At 39.8% G+C, this 15,670-nt stretch overlaps 1 protein-coding gene across 1 annotated transcript in view; it reads right to left on the reverse strand.

Moving 5' to 3' along the window:
• Nucleotides 1–11,591, reverse strand: part of LOC115239719 (protein split ends-like) — a 30,104-nt gene extending 18,513 nt beyond the window's left edge. Inside the window, 2 exon segments of the mRNA XM_029814400.1 lie at nt 5,214–5,519; nt 9,870–11,591. Of these exon segments, the coding sequence (XP_029670260.1) occupies nt 5,214–5,329 (116 nt within the window). The 5' untranslated portion in view covers nt 5,330–5,519; nt 9,870–11,591.
• Between the last annotated feature and the right edge of the window lie 4,079 nt (nt 11,592–15,670).

The raw sequence follows: 15,670 nt of genomic DNA on the forward strand, positions 1-15,670 counted from the left end.
TAATCTTTCTGCATTAAGCAAGTACTAAAATTCATATATCGCAATTCTCAATCCAATATCTTATGCGTTTATCTAATTAATCTTACAACTTGTTTACAACTCCACGATTAATTTAAATATTTTTAATACATAACGTTGTTTTCTTTTTTGCTTATTTGAATGACAATTCAAATGCAAAGCAAGATTAATTTGCCTTTTGACTTGAGTTACCTAACTATGTAATATTCTTTGAAAGTTATAGAATAGAAAGATATAACGTGAAATTAAATTATAATAGAAAAAAAATTATTTCAGTTTTCAACGAGAAAAGAACATTATCGTGTTCACTCGATATATTGATTATTGGACATCGTGTACAACTATATTTTCGCACAAAATTGTCATGCTCATGACCTTTACAACATTGAAAGAAGCTGATTATCATATACATTCAGTCACGCGCAAAAACGAAATGATAACTCACGTTGTACAAGTCACGCGAGAGAGAAAGCAAGGATAGAGAACAAATTGGAGTAACAATAGACTTACTGCGTAAATTCCGATCTAAATATTTAGACATTCCAACGACAAGTTCGAATATTGAAGCCGTACGAGTACCGCTTTAGCATTAGTGACGTATTCGCTTTTCTAGTATCCCCAGGTGTTCCTTACTTGCAAAAATTATCTTTTCCAATTCTCTCTCTCTTTCTCTTTTTTTTATCTTATAAAATCAGCATGTCTATAATTTTCGAGACACATTATACCTAATCTAATCTAAAGTCTGAATATAAATTTTAATCCAAAGATCAACACACATATTATCATGGACCAAGATCATACGTTAAAAAAGCAGATGTGTAAAATGCGCATCAAGTCATAAATTGTGAATCGAATCAAATTTGATTATTTGTGACAATAATTTTAAAATTATCGGATATTCGAAATTAGTTTATTATGGACAATTTCAATGATTTTTTATATAGAAATAAAAATTTATTTTGCTACAAATTTTACCCTAAAATCTTCATGTAACAATACAAAATTATACATATTCGAACTTGGATTCTATTTCACTCATATGGATTCAAATTAGATACATAGTATTTGCATATTTCATAAAACAGAAACTTTAACGAATGGAATAGAAAGGCGTATCTAATTGGAAATGTACGATTCATGTAAATTTCGTTATCTCGATGGGACTTTACCCGATGACGCTATCATAGAAATGATTTAGTATTTGCATTGATTAAAAATCGCGATCAAGAGAGTGACTATTGCAATAGGAACTTATTAAGCAATCTATATTGGATAATTACGTGAACTAATAACAATTAAAATAATAATATGATATCTGCCAATCTTTCGTTTTAATCGCTTTTTAAAATTAATACAAATGTATGTCACGCGGTTGTGATATCATTAAAGATATATATATCCAAAGATAAAACTTATTAAGTTCATCTTTTTCGATCGTCCTCTGCTCAAAATAAATTATTTTACAAAATACAATATAATCCATTTTATGGAAATAACAATTACAATTAACAATAACAATAATAATTACAACATTATCGATTATAAAATAATTATACTTTTTAACATATTTGCTATTATATTTTTTCATGTTTGTCTAGTTTGTCTAGTTTGTCTATGTATAAATAAATGCAATGTAAAACATGAATTTTTCTTAAATCATATTTTAATAAAAAGAAACGGATGCAGATGATATAATGAACCATATTATTTTACAGAGAATTAGAATATCGTCGCAATGATTTACTGGCGCAACATCCTACATTAGTTCGATTGCAAATACAACCAACATTGCGGAAATATTCTTTGCACCTGAGCAACCTGGTTTTTTGCACAAAAAATCACCACTCGACTTAAATATCTCAATCCTGGTGCTCAGGGTGAGGAGAAGAAGCGAAAAGGCGAGGAAATGAGGCGAGTCGAACCCGGGGCTCGTAAATCCCCGACTACACCACTGACAGTTAACGCTCTCTCTCTCCTTTCCCCTCAGTTCAGCCTCTGCCGTCACACTTCGACAGTTACTACTGATGAGGCGAGTCGAACCCCCGGGGCTCGTAAATCCCCGACTACATCACTGACAGTTAACGCTCTCTCTCTCCTTTCCCCTCAGTTCAGCCTCTGCCGTCACACTTCGACAGTTACTACTCGGGTGATAGCGCCCGCGCAGCCGGGACATGGCAACATCGCCGGAGCGACCACGTCGTCACGGTCACCTGACTTTTCGTGGAAACGAGACGCCGCTATGCTCTCCTCCGTCGCGCGCGCGCGAATATAGGCGTGCACGAACGCGCGTAGCGTGCACGCACAATTTTTTTCCTTCTTTTTTTCCCGCTACTTTTCTCTAGCTCTCTCTATCTTTCTATCTTTAGTTTGTCTAGCTTTCTCTCTCTCTCTCTCTCTCTCTTCTTCCGTCTCCCGCTTCTCTCTCGCGGTGAGATCGATCGATCGGAGGCAGTCGCGACTCTTCTGTGAACGCGACACACGATACGCCTCCAACTTTAAAGTACGTGCCGCGTGCCGTTGATGCCACAGAGAAAGTGCAGGTTCTCTATCTGTTAGTCATATACACACGCAATTTGTCAAATGCGTGGTAAGTAGAGACGAGGGCGACCACCGTCGTGGCGGTGACGACGTTGGGAAATATGGAACGCGAATGCGTGGCGCGAATCTCGCATGCGAAAAAGAGAAAGAGAGATTATGCTATTATCGAAGCCACGATAAGAGCGTCAGTGATTCTCAACTTGAGAAATCATGGCTAACCGCTTTAAATTACTCGAATCTAATTCTCTTGAAACTAGCAGCATGCCTTTATTGCCATAGATTTACGTTAGACGTTTGCAAATATGAAATCATTTATGGTAGTCCTAAAGATGTATCCATAATGCTGTTGTTATGAATTATCTTTGTTACAGTAGTAACACCGCACGTGTCTATAAATTCATCGCAGTATGATTTATTAAAAATAGAGACCTGTAACGCTAATTCTAGTATTTATTCGTCATTCATCGATTATAAAGTATTGTCAAGTATATTTGTCATTTCCGTTAAAATTGTGTTGCTCGAAACGATTTTATTCTGCCGTGACTGTTACAATATTAAACTCAGAGTCTCTACGATAAAAGCGCATGGTATTACGGATAACGATCGGCATGCGACGAAGTTAAAAATGTCGATAATGCGTTGTTTGTGCGACACTCGACATCACGATCGAATTGTTTGTATCAGCGAAAAAAAATTATGCGCATCTACATATGTATTTATTGACGTCGATATTACAATGGTTTTACGTGACATCGAACGATAATTGCGACGATATGATTAATTCTTGAAATCGCGGGATAGCATCGAGAAAAAATATTTTACTAACAGATTCGCAAAAAAAAAAAAAAAAAAAAAAAAAAAAAAAAAAAAAAAAAAAAAAAAAAAAAAAAAAAAAAAAAAAAAAAAAAAAAAAAAAAAAAAAAAAAAAAAAAAAAAAAAAAAAAAAAAAAAAAAAAAAAAAAAAAAAAAAAAAAAAAAAAAAAAAAAAAAAAAAAAAAAAAAAAAAAAAAAAAAAAAAAAAAAAAAAAAAAAAAAAAAAAAAAAAAAAAAAAAAAAAAAAAAAAAAAAAAAAAAAAAAAAAAAAAAAAAAAAAAAAAAAAAAAAAAAAAAAAAAAAAAAAAAAAAAAATATATGAAAAAAGTGAGAAATTTCCAGAGAAAAACATCCGTCTGTTTTCTTTCATAAAAATTTCTCTTATTTTTACGGTATTCGCATCGTTGACCGATGCGTTTCGGCATTCGTTTTTCCCGAATTTTTTTGAAATGTTTTTGCAAGACAGCTACTCAAAATAATAGACAGCTTATTATTCATAGACTTCTGAAATTAAAATAAATATTTCCTGACCCTTTTTTATGCAAAATCCTATCACAATTATTTTTTTGATAATTTAGAAAAATGTTATCTTTTTCTCTCTCTCTCTCTCTTTCTTTCTCTCTATCACCATCACTATTATATGTAGCACTTTAAAGAGCTGATGATAATACAATAAAATATACGAATAAAATATGCGTTCTGTTATAAATACAATAATGTTAAAGATTCGCACACTAATATTGTTTTGCCGATTCTTAGTTACATTTACTGAATCATGTTGTCAATCCACATAGTTTTAAAACTCGATACAACCGCGATATATAATACATAATAATATAAAATTAAAGAATAAAAATGTTAAACCACCAAGGATAAAAATCCAATAATATATCGCTAAATTTCAGTCAAATGTAAGGTCACGAGAAAAATAAACTGGAAATTTGCAATCCATTCACAGACCGTACGTGAATTTTGTTCCAAAGCAAAGATAATGGAATGATCAAACGATCATTGTCCATAAAATTTCAATGTCGCCTTTTTGTACCTGTTTCCTGTGACGTGCAATACTTAATTAATTCCTAGGACGTGACTCACTTATCGCAAACCAGCGTTTGTACGTGTTACTTCGAAGTCAAGAATATCGTTCTATTCCTGGACGCGACTGTTTTGGAAAAAAAGGAACGAACGAGGACATTTCCATATCGACCAAAAGAATGTGGCCGTATAATCCGAAATTCTTATTTATTATATATTGTCTTGGATATTATTTATTAATGTGTTGAAATCTGCAGTAAATCCACGAAGAGATAGAAAAGAACCAACAATATGCACGAGATAACGTGGCTAAATATCCAATTTGTGAAAAACTCCGGCATGAGCAATAATAAAAAAAAAAAGGATAAAATCGAAACGTTCTCCAAATTATTAAAACTGTTATTTACAGCGTGATACTACTAAAAAACGATAAAGACGAAAAAGAAACTTTGCACTTTAGCGCGATGAATAGTCACTACATGTTGATCTAATCTGTATTACGATTAATACGAAATCGATGTAATATACATCTGGTTTATCGTATCGACAGATAACAGAACCTGATGTGGATTATCAGTGTATCTAATATAGATAACCCGTATCGAAATAGCCGGGTAGAAAGAATCGAATCATGTGTGCAAACCATATATATTCATCTTCATCATCTTTTAAAATGGATATCTGTTCTTCTAAAGACACAGTCATGCATCTTCCATCGTCTAAATTCTCTTGTTTCAAAGGGTACCCTCCTGAAAGCGCGTATATCGCGGCGACTCATACAAGGATATCGCGTGATAAGGGAAACTCACCCGTGAGAGGGGAACCTGTGCTGAAGATGTTGCGGTTCGTAGTACTGTGCGGTGAGGACTCGATCGTCCAGCGTATGCTCAATCGCGTGGGCCTTCGCTGCGGACTTGATATCCATGAACGCCACCGTCGCGCATACACCGCTGGACGAGGAACCGCCGCCCCCGCCGCCGCCGCCGCCGCCGCTGCCGCCTGAACTAGAACCGGAACCGCCCTCATTGCCCTCGCCAAGGGTACTGCTGGAACCTCCGTCCACAGGGCACACCTCGCCCCGTGGCAGCAGCTTGACGCTCTGCACGCGTCCATACCTAAAACATCATTAATCTTTCATTACACAAATGTCAACGTTATCGAGAAGATATGAGTTTAACTATAACGGTTTTCTCAGATGTTCTCTGACTTTTATTTATTCAATTGTGACAGGAGTGACGTGGAATTTGCAATATCGCTCATGGTTACGTATTATTTTTAGATCGATATCGGAATTTCCGAAAATAATTAGTTTCAAAATTGATAATATTGTAGTTGTTTTTTCTTATACTCCATATTGTAAGGGATATATTTTTCTAAAATTTTATAAATATTTCAAATAGAATATGAAATATATCGGTGATGTGATTCAAGACTGTATGCTTTAAAATTTCCTAATGAACATCAACGGGGGATTTTCAAGAAGCTACCTATTCCCGAGCGTCTTCCGTCAGCAAACATTCGCTAGCTTCGGCAACGTCGTGCTTCTATTCGAGGCAACTGCGCCAAAGGGATCTCTCACCGATATCGTTTAGGATCTCGAAGAAAGGAGGAAAGATACGAGAGAGAAAAGAAATACAAAGAGAGAGAGAAAGAGAGATCCCGTAATCCTTTGCCTCTAGAAAGCTTTCTCGATACCCGATACGAGCGCGGGAAATTAAGTCTAAAGCAGAGGGAGAGAGAGAGACAAAGCCTAAAGGAGAAAGAGACGAGAGAAGAGCGAGAAAAGAGAAAGAGGAGACCTCGATCGAACTCTTTCTTCGCTTACGTACAGATCAGCACAGATAAAAGTCGTCGCGGATGTTTTTGCAGAGAAACCATGACGGCTCTCGCCAAGTGGCTCGAGTCGCGCGAGTACGGAGACATCATGAAAGAAATGACGTGTATAGATATATAAGGTGTTCAAAAGAAAGCATCGGCTTTAATGTTTCGCGCTTCATCGATTGCGCCAAGCTACTATCGCATTTGTCCGTGTAATCTTTCAAATATTGCATTGTTACGAAAAAGAATGCCTTCGAATACAGCGGATTAAAGCAGAATTTGAATCGGGTTCAACGTTAGACGCGACGAGAAAAAATCCATAATCCAGTTTGTATCGGCAAAATATCTGTTGTATCTCTTCCAATATTTGTATCGAATATTATTTTATCTTTCGATGCGCGCAGTCAATGCCACGATTGTTATTACGTAATAGATGTATTATTTAATGGTCTGAATGCAATATATCTAATGTAATATAACGTCAAATTAGACCCTGACTGAATAAACTTTAAGTTTATACGATTTTTTGTAGATACAGAGTTTTATCTTAAGATTTCTTTAAATGTCTGGAAATTCAACGATACAGCCGAATGGCGAACGGGAAAGTTTTTTAGGACGCAAATGGAGCGCCCAGCAGCACCAATATCGATTTATTCCCCAATTGCGTGGCGCGTTATTCTGCCGTCCCATTGGCAGCGGCCGATATCTTTCGCGTCTCGGCCTGGCCTCGGCGCAATTTTGAATCGACGAAGTTTCGGTCGCGAAGGACGAAAGGGAAGAGAGAAGAACGGGAGGGACAACGCCGAGCGAAGTCTCGTTTTCACCCTGCACAGAGTGGAGAACTTGGGGATATTGAATTTCGCGCAAAATTAAAGAAAACAAAGAGCGTCCGGAAAGTTGTTTCTGGCACACCCTGTGTGCAGAGACAGCGCGGAGGCCACATCACCAAGTAGGGGAAATATCGTCGCGTCGGTGGGACGTGATGCCCGACGATTGGCCGCTCCCATAAGAGAATGCCGCACGCAGGCGCAAACATCCGGACGTTCAGGGACTCTCCCGGGGAGTCGTTCGTCTAATCTCGCGTGAGTCGCACGTATCTGCTCTGGCTCTGCTCCGCTTGCTCTCCCCGAAGGACTTCTCTGCCATTTAGCCTCGTATAACTTCTCTGCTGCGTTATCCTCACATAAGCGTATATCATCGTAGGGAAAATAACTAGTAGAAAATTCTTCCTCCTACGTCACATCACGGGACGAGCCGTCGTATGATTGTTTTGCGCGAGAGAGAATGAGAGAGGGTTGTGCCGAGATTTCTCTGGACGGATTATCTGCGGAGATATTTTACTAGGGTCCTCTACGAATCGAAGAGCGCTGGGAATCTAATTTTTTTTTTCGTAGAGGCGAAAAATATCGAAAGACAGGCACAGCGAGAGAGCGTGTCGCAATGCCTGGGCGTATGTTTTTCCTCTGTCGTGTCGACCGCACGGACGGGGCGTGGTCCCCCTCGTCGCTCTATTGACTGATGAGAGAAGGGTTTTTGCGTTTCGTTGTTTGTTGAGTTATATCGATAATGCTCGAATACTTTCGCGTAGAATCCATCATTAACGAGCGAATAGAAAAAGAGAATCGAAAAAAAAAAGAAGCGAGAAATTTCTCTCGTTCTCGAGGACTTGAACGTTTCGGCGATCGAGAATTATTTTTGGTGTCTCGATCGTTCCTCGGCGAGGAAGGCAGGAGAAGAAGCACAAGATTAAATTCGTAATCTTTGCCACGTACGCATCTTGGAAGAACGCTCGCGCGAAATGGCGGACGCGCTGTGATGCATCACCCCAGCACCGCTCTCTCGTATAATCCGCTCTTCGTCTCTCGTTTCTCGCATATGTGATCTGTGTTGTGTTCTCCGGACTTTGTTACAGTCCGAGAGTTTCTGGAACGATGCGAGCCGCATCCGTTCGACACTGCGAAGTGAAACAGTGAATGTCATACTCTCGCGATATTCTTCGGAAAATTCCGGGAGACGAAGGAGAACTCCGCTAGTGCTGCGAAGATACTCGCGTTTCATTTTCAAAAATATTGACATTTCCTTTTGGTCGCGCATTAACGGCACGCACTCTTCGAATGTTGAAATACGCTAGAGGGAACGAGACATTTTACCTCTACAATTAGTGTCGATTTTCTAGATAGGAGTAAAAGATACTAGCTCCGTAATTATAACATTCCTCGACGATCGTCGGGAATATCGATCGCGTGGATAAACCGGATTCTCGTCCGTCGATTGCTACGAAACTGCGCGACTCGAAGATCCATCTCGACAAACGATTCGTCGTCATTATCGTCGCCGAGGGTTTACCGTAGAAAAACGCACAGACCGTGCGAATTTTCATCATGAGATCCAAAGAAAATTCTCGAGACTCAGCAGCGTACTGGAACAGCGACCGCGTTCTGCCTTCTCCTCTCGCGAGCGAGAAGCCGTTGCTGGCCTCTCTTTCCTTCCTCATTCTTGCCTCCTCTCCCTTCCTCCCTCCCTCCCTTCCCTTATTCTCCTCCTCCTCCTCCCCTCGACGCGCCAATCCCCACGTTTCCTCTAATAAAAAAAAAAAAAAAAGAAGAGATACGCATACAGGCACGTTCGTCGGCGCGCTTTGCTACAAGTTTCACACACGACGAGCGCCCTTTTCTACGTTGGCTCGTATGAGTGAAAGCGGGCAAGGCAAGGGAAGGGGAAGAGATTAGCGGGGCAGAGAGGACGCGTGGTGAGGGTAGCGAGAGAAGAGGGTAATGGCGGAGAGGAAAGCCGAGAGAGTGCCACGGTGGCTGGCTGGCTGGCTGCCTGGCGAGCGAGCCGTGAATCGTATACCCTTCCCCTCTCGAATCTCGCTCCCCCCTCCCCTCCTTCGCGTTTCGCCCCTCTCGCATCCCCCTTCAATGCTCATGGAGGAATTTTACTCGGGCAGACTCGCTCCCAGGCTTGGTCCCTCTCCCCTCTTACCTCCCATCCTCATCCTACCCCTCCCCTATCTTCCCCGTTTCTGGTCGACGCACGACGGGTTCTGCTTTATGTGGCGGCATTAGCATGGGTCTCCATAAACCGAAGGAGTCTCTAGGTCAGCGCCGTGTTCTCCAACGTTACAAGAACGCCAGCCTCGCTTGTTCGTTGTCCGGGCTGGATAATACCGCGATCGAAGCCGCTTAAAACGCTATTCGAAGTAATGATCGCGCGTTCAGGAGGATATATAGTTTCATCGTAATTCTCTCTCTCTCTCTCTCTCTCTCTTTCTTTCTAACGCGAGATATTTCAATTGGTAATTCCCGACGAAATAATCGTCCGGCAATTCCGTCTTTCGCGTTTTTCTACACCGTGCGATAAATATAAAGACTCATATTTCTCGATCCGCGAGAAAAACTGCAAATAAGGAAATTATCACACGCGTGACTTTACGCGTCCACTGTTTAAATTAATTATACGAACAAATACGCGTTCGCGATTATCTATAACCTCGCGATGAGAATGATAAATTTCCATAAATGGTTGAATCATTTGATCGATTTGAAATGCAATTTGCTACATTAGCGTAAAACGCAAATTATATGGAGCTATATATTTTGTTTTATACTTAAAAACTATATACCACATTATTCATGTCGACTCACCGGTCCAACTGTTAAATGTATTTACACCGCGTTATCAACGCATACGTAGTTGCAGGTGGATGGTTATCGTGATTACATCGACGAGTCTAAGCCGCTTTAATCGTGCCGTCCATCGCGGCGGTGACGCTGATACGATCGTACGTCTTTCCACGTTTCAAATGGGAGACGTACAGGAAATCAATACATCAATACCACGGCGAAGAGTCTGAGGGGCGAGACAAACGCAGAAACTTCCGTAAACTCGTCAGCGTTATAAATAACGAATTATCGATCTATTTTACCCGCGAACTGCTCGCGACACCGCTCGTCGTCCCACTGTTTACAGTGGCGTCCATAGAGATAGGGAAACGTGGAATTTTATCGCGCTTATATTGCAAATACTCGCTCATTTCCTATTTTTAATTTTACGATAGTGTGAAAATTATTTCTCTTCGTTGTAAAAACCATTATAAAATTATGCAAAGAAAAATTTTTGCATTTTTGAGATTTTTTATTTCCTATTTAATACATCTATATATGAATCATTAATGTGCTGTAGCTCTTTTCTTGCTTTTACAACTACTTTCTACGGGGAAATGATCTATTCGGGAACATAAATTGTAATCTGCTTTAATTTAATAATTTTTATACCTCCCTTTGTAATATACACATTATTTTGAACATCTTGTTAAAGATTCTCTAATAAAGATATACCAATAAAGATATACTAGACATTCCTCGAAAAAATTTGACATTAACTTTTACATATACATGCGCGCGCGTATAGTACATAGAATCTTTTGCATTTTTATTTTTATTTTTTTTTTTTATTTTACATAAAATATCACGCGTTCTTTTTATAGGCATTCGTACACTGGGATACGAGCACGGATACGTGCTACGCGTATTTCACACGAGTCCGGATTTTCGCGAGTATAACGATCTAACATCAACAATGCGATGTTTCGCGATTCCACGAAGCGCGACGCAGGTAAAAAGGAACACAATGCAAAGTAGGTACACACCGTACACAGCGACGTCGTCAACAACGCAAGGAAAGGGCTTTTGTTCCTTTGCCCTCTATGGCTCGCTTGTGCTCTTACGCAGTTCACACATCGCACAAAAAATGTCTTGTTGTTACGAAGACGTTGATATCTTTGGAAATTTCTGACGGTTCAAGATTAATCGAAATAATGATATTTATCGGCTACGTTTTTTGCTCGCTGCTAGCGTTTTTACTTTGTAATCTTTTTTTTTTTGTACTTTTCTTGTGAAGAGGATTATTTACTTCATGATGATGAATATAGTGATACAACGTCGAATTTCGCAAATCTATTTTATTATTACAATTCTCTTGCAAAAGAGTAAACATAATTGTCGCAACAATCAGAATTGTTAATCAGAATGAATGAAAAGCAATAAAATATTTTGTTGTTTGCTGAAGAAATAGAATTTTGTGTCACAAAAGCAAAAAATATCGAAGTTTTGCAATCGTCATAAAATTGTAATGTGTTCTTAATGACCTAATGTGTCCATATTACCATTATGATTATTACTACATGATGCAATCATATAACTAGCTCATGTAAGTCAATTAACTCGATAAGGATTTGATTATAGCAATATCGTGTATGTAGAAATTATAGAAGAGTACATATGCGTAATTTGCAATATATAGGCATTAGTTATACAAATTGCATTTGAACCAGATTGCACCTGTAATATAAATGTATCTTACTATGTATATCAGCGTTCTCCCATTATGATCCTTCGTTCGCGGAAGATACTCGTTAGTAACGTCGTAATCGAATTAGGGGAAAACTTTGATTAATATCGAAATCTAACGAGAGAAAATCCTTCCATTCTTTAAAATGTTCGACAAACCTATCTATAAATAGATAATCATTTATGGAAATCGCTCTCAATCGAAAACAACGATTTCCATAATCCAGCAACGTATTCTCTGGAGGATCTCCGGAGGGAAAAAAAAAAAGAGAAAGCAATTTTCGGTATATCTTCCTGAAACGTCGGCCATCCCTAAGGCAGACGGCACGTACTCCGACAGACGACACTGACACAAACGGCGACTATCGCCTCCGCCGTATCGGGACGCCCCAACGAGGCCGGCGAAGAACGTGGCAACATCGCTATGACTCAGCTCTCCTCGTTCCAACCTGCCTCCCCCCCCCCCGCTTCGTCCCGCTACCCTGCCCCGACCCGACCCGTCCCGTCCCATCCAGCCGGCACTACGCAGCTGACGCCCTTCCCCTCCCCTGCCAAGGGAAATTACCCCACCATGCTGCCTATTCCACCATCCTTCCTCGTGTCCCAGACTCCGTCTCCCTCTCTGTCCCTACCGTGCCCCCACCATCGCCAACTGTGCCGACTCTCGCGGGATACCGACAACTCGTTTGCTTCCCCCTTCCCCCCTTCACATACTCCTCTACCCCCACCCCTCCGACGGCACACACGGGGGCGATTTCTACGACGGCGCGTCGCGTCGCGTTGTGCCGCTTCGCCGAGGAGAGACGAGCGTGCAAAGGCAGCGCAAAAAGTCCCCTTTGGAAGAAAAACACCTCTCTCTCTCTCTCTTTCTTTCTCCTTTCTATCTTCGTACCCACCAATACTACCCTTTTCTCTCTCTCTCTCTCTCTCTTCCTTTCTTTCTTTCTTCCACCTCTACAAGACTCGCTCTCTTCTATCTCTGCCGGCTTCTCGTTGTGTTCCCTGTACTCTTCTCGAGTCTCTCTTTCTCTCTCTCTCTCTCTCTCTCTCTCTCGTTCCTGTTCCTTTTGTCTCGGATCTTCTTTTTCAGGGCCTCCTGCCATTCTGTTTCTGTCCATCCCATGGCAGGGACGAACAATGCAACGTGATCCAGGTGCAAGAATAAGGGAAGGATGAGAGAAGAGGGGTAGACAGGTAAGGGGTGAGGGATTAGAGTGCGACCGGGCGATGCGTGCGACGTGATGTTCGTGCAGATCGCAGTTACGGCACGCGTTAGTTAAAGCATTTCTATGCTTCGTTATTTTTCGACATTCGTACTGTCAAAATCGATAGCCAGTTCCGCCAGTTGCTAGGCAAGCATTTCGCTTCTAGATCCGTTAATACTCGGCACAATTTTAGATGCGTGATCAAGAGAGAATAAAAATTTCCTTTTTATTGGCATTGTTTCTTCTCTTTCCATGCTGAATTATAAATTCGATTCATATTTTCTCTCGGTGCGATATTTTAGATTGACCTTTCTTCGGATACATTGTCCCTGATATCGCTTATTTTTGCATAACATTTTTTCATTTAAAGTTTGAAACTAGAGCGTTTTCGAAACGTCGATAAAATTTCAATATAACAGCATAAATCAACATAAATTATTACAGTAATTCTAATGTTTTCGAAATAAAAATTCAAACGCATATGTCGTCATTTCTTTCTCCACTATCTCAGATTATGCGGTCATAAAAACGTCGGACAATAGTAGAAAATGTCGAAACGCATTTGAATAAATTTGCATAGCTAAGAATCCAACGTGTTGACGTGTACATCATCGTTAGTTATATTTTTTAATTCTGAAATTTTCCTTTTTTCAGATTTTGAATGATGTATTGAATTATAATTACAGTTTTAATCACAATGAGAGACGATAACACGCACGATTATGAAATGTTTATTTATAATCTGGATGTCAACGGTTCAATGAACGTGTTTAAGATTCATTGGCACTTCTAAGAAACATGCCTTGTATATATAAAAATATGAAACGCTTTTTACCGAGAAGCTAATTAAAGCGTCGATTCCAATGTATATAACTATCTCTTTAAAAACAACAGTTATGGATTAAATTTCTGTTCAGAAATTTGACATTTTCTTGAATTATGGATATAACCGTGCAAGATTCATTATAAAAAGTATTATTATGACTCAAATCAATATTCGAATAAATCGATCGTGGAATTGACATAGAGTGGCATAAAAAATAATGAATATAATAAAAATAATAGTATATAATAAAAAATTAAAATCTTTCATATACAAAATTATCCGAAAAGAAAGAAAACATTGTACGAATATATGAAAAAGAAGAGAAAAAGAAATCAAAGATTGGGAAATGAATGGCTTCGCATGTAACTTATGGGATTCGACATTTTATAGAGATTGATTTAATCGATTTTCAGTTCATTCTCTTAAAAATATAAGCGACTGTAAACTTAGCCGCGCGATCGTTCCATGATGATCGAGTTATCCGTCCTCTTCCCGATCTAAATCCAGGTAGAAAAGAAGCCAACGACTACGGGAGAGAGGGCCGTGTAGGTTCGAGGTCGAAGGCGGAGAAGTCACGTTAGGCGAGTTGTGCGCGTCGTCCGTGTGTCGTAGCCGAGATGCCGTTATTTTAATGCAGATACGCAGGGACCGGACGAGACTGAAAGGCCCGTAAGAGAGGAGATACATTCGCGCGTTGCGTACACTTTGCGCGCGCGTCTGACGACAAAGGCGCGCTGGTAGAGATCCGTCTATGCACGCACACCATCGGGGATAATGCATCGCCAAGATTTTTTCGCTTCGCGGGAATATCATGATGCATGAATAGCCGCTCATTATCATTTCGCGAGGACGGAGCGTGATTCTTACGTATTTTTCTTCACAATAACGTGACGTACGAAGAGATGAGAGAGAACGAACCGCATACGAGATGTCCCAGAGAATCGTCGGATACGTTATTTCTCGTGAAATCCTTGAAACGACTTTTATTAAGAATCAAGACACTACAGCCAAGATTAATATAGTTTTCAAACTATAAATCGTTGAGACAATAAAACATTTGTCAAGTTTACGCCAATTCCGTGACCACTTTACGGGCGAATAATGGATCGAACGAGATGTATCTTGAATGTGTTACGGATGTAAAAAGAATGATCGCACAAAGTTATCTATATATCTTAACGAAACCAATTACACTGATGTCGGCGGCGTCGTTGTAACCTTCGTAAGTGACGAAGAAATGTAATTAATTTCGTAACTAAAACGATGACACTGAAATTTCCTCCGCGGTTTTGTCACAAGTGTTTGGACATAATGCAGTATCTTTATTAGAAGATACATCATCATGAAAATATTCCGCGAGTCGGGTCAGACAGTGTCTGGACAATGCAGCCTGCTTGGCGAGTTTCTAAATACCTCACACCTGTTACAAGTCTAATTCTTCCGCGCAGCAGTGATTCTCAAACTTTTCAAGATACTTTATTGGCAAAGCTTATCTAATTCTTTCAATCACGTACCATCAAAGTAAATGCGATACCACATTTACAATGTAGTTAATCGTTAATAAAATTCGTCACGTTTTCATCATGTTAGAGATAGAAATATTTATAATATATAGTTTCCTGATTTAGATAGTATATTGGTATTCCGTTGGAATATTTCGTTCCTTCGGTCAACGCGCACAATTCAGGTGGATGGAAAAAGAAAGAGAGTGTCACAAGAACGCTCGCCTTAGGAGCGTCGAGCGGCTCATAAAAACAGCCGTTCGTTTCACAGGGAAGAAGAGAAGGAGTCGGAAGAGAACGAGAAGAAGTAACGGTAGTCGATATTACGACCGTCGCCGCGCCTATATTCCGCTGCGTCGTTCGTGTTCCTGTCCCGTGGAGAAAGCCACGTTGGTGTTATACATACTACGTTCGTTGCGTGTTGGCGTTGTGAAAAAGAAAAAGACCGAGAGAAAGAAAGAAAGAGAGAGAGAGAGAGAGAGAGAGAGAGAGGAGAAAGCCACGTTGGTGTTATACATACTACGTTCGTTGCGTGTTGGCGTTGTGAAAAAGAGAAAGACAGAG

The sequence above is a fragment of the Formica exsecta genome, unplaced genomic scaffold, assembly GCF_003651465.1.
Source record: "Formica exsecta isolate Colony F162 unplaced genomic scaffold, ASM365146v1 scaffold393, whole genome shotgun sequence".
NCBI lineage: Eukaryota > Metazoa > Arthropoda > Insecta > Hymenoptera > Formicidae > Formica > Formica exsecta.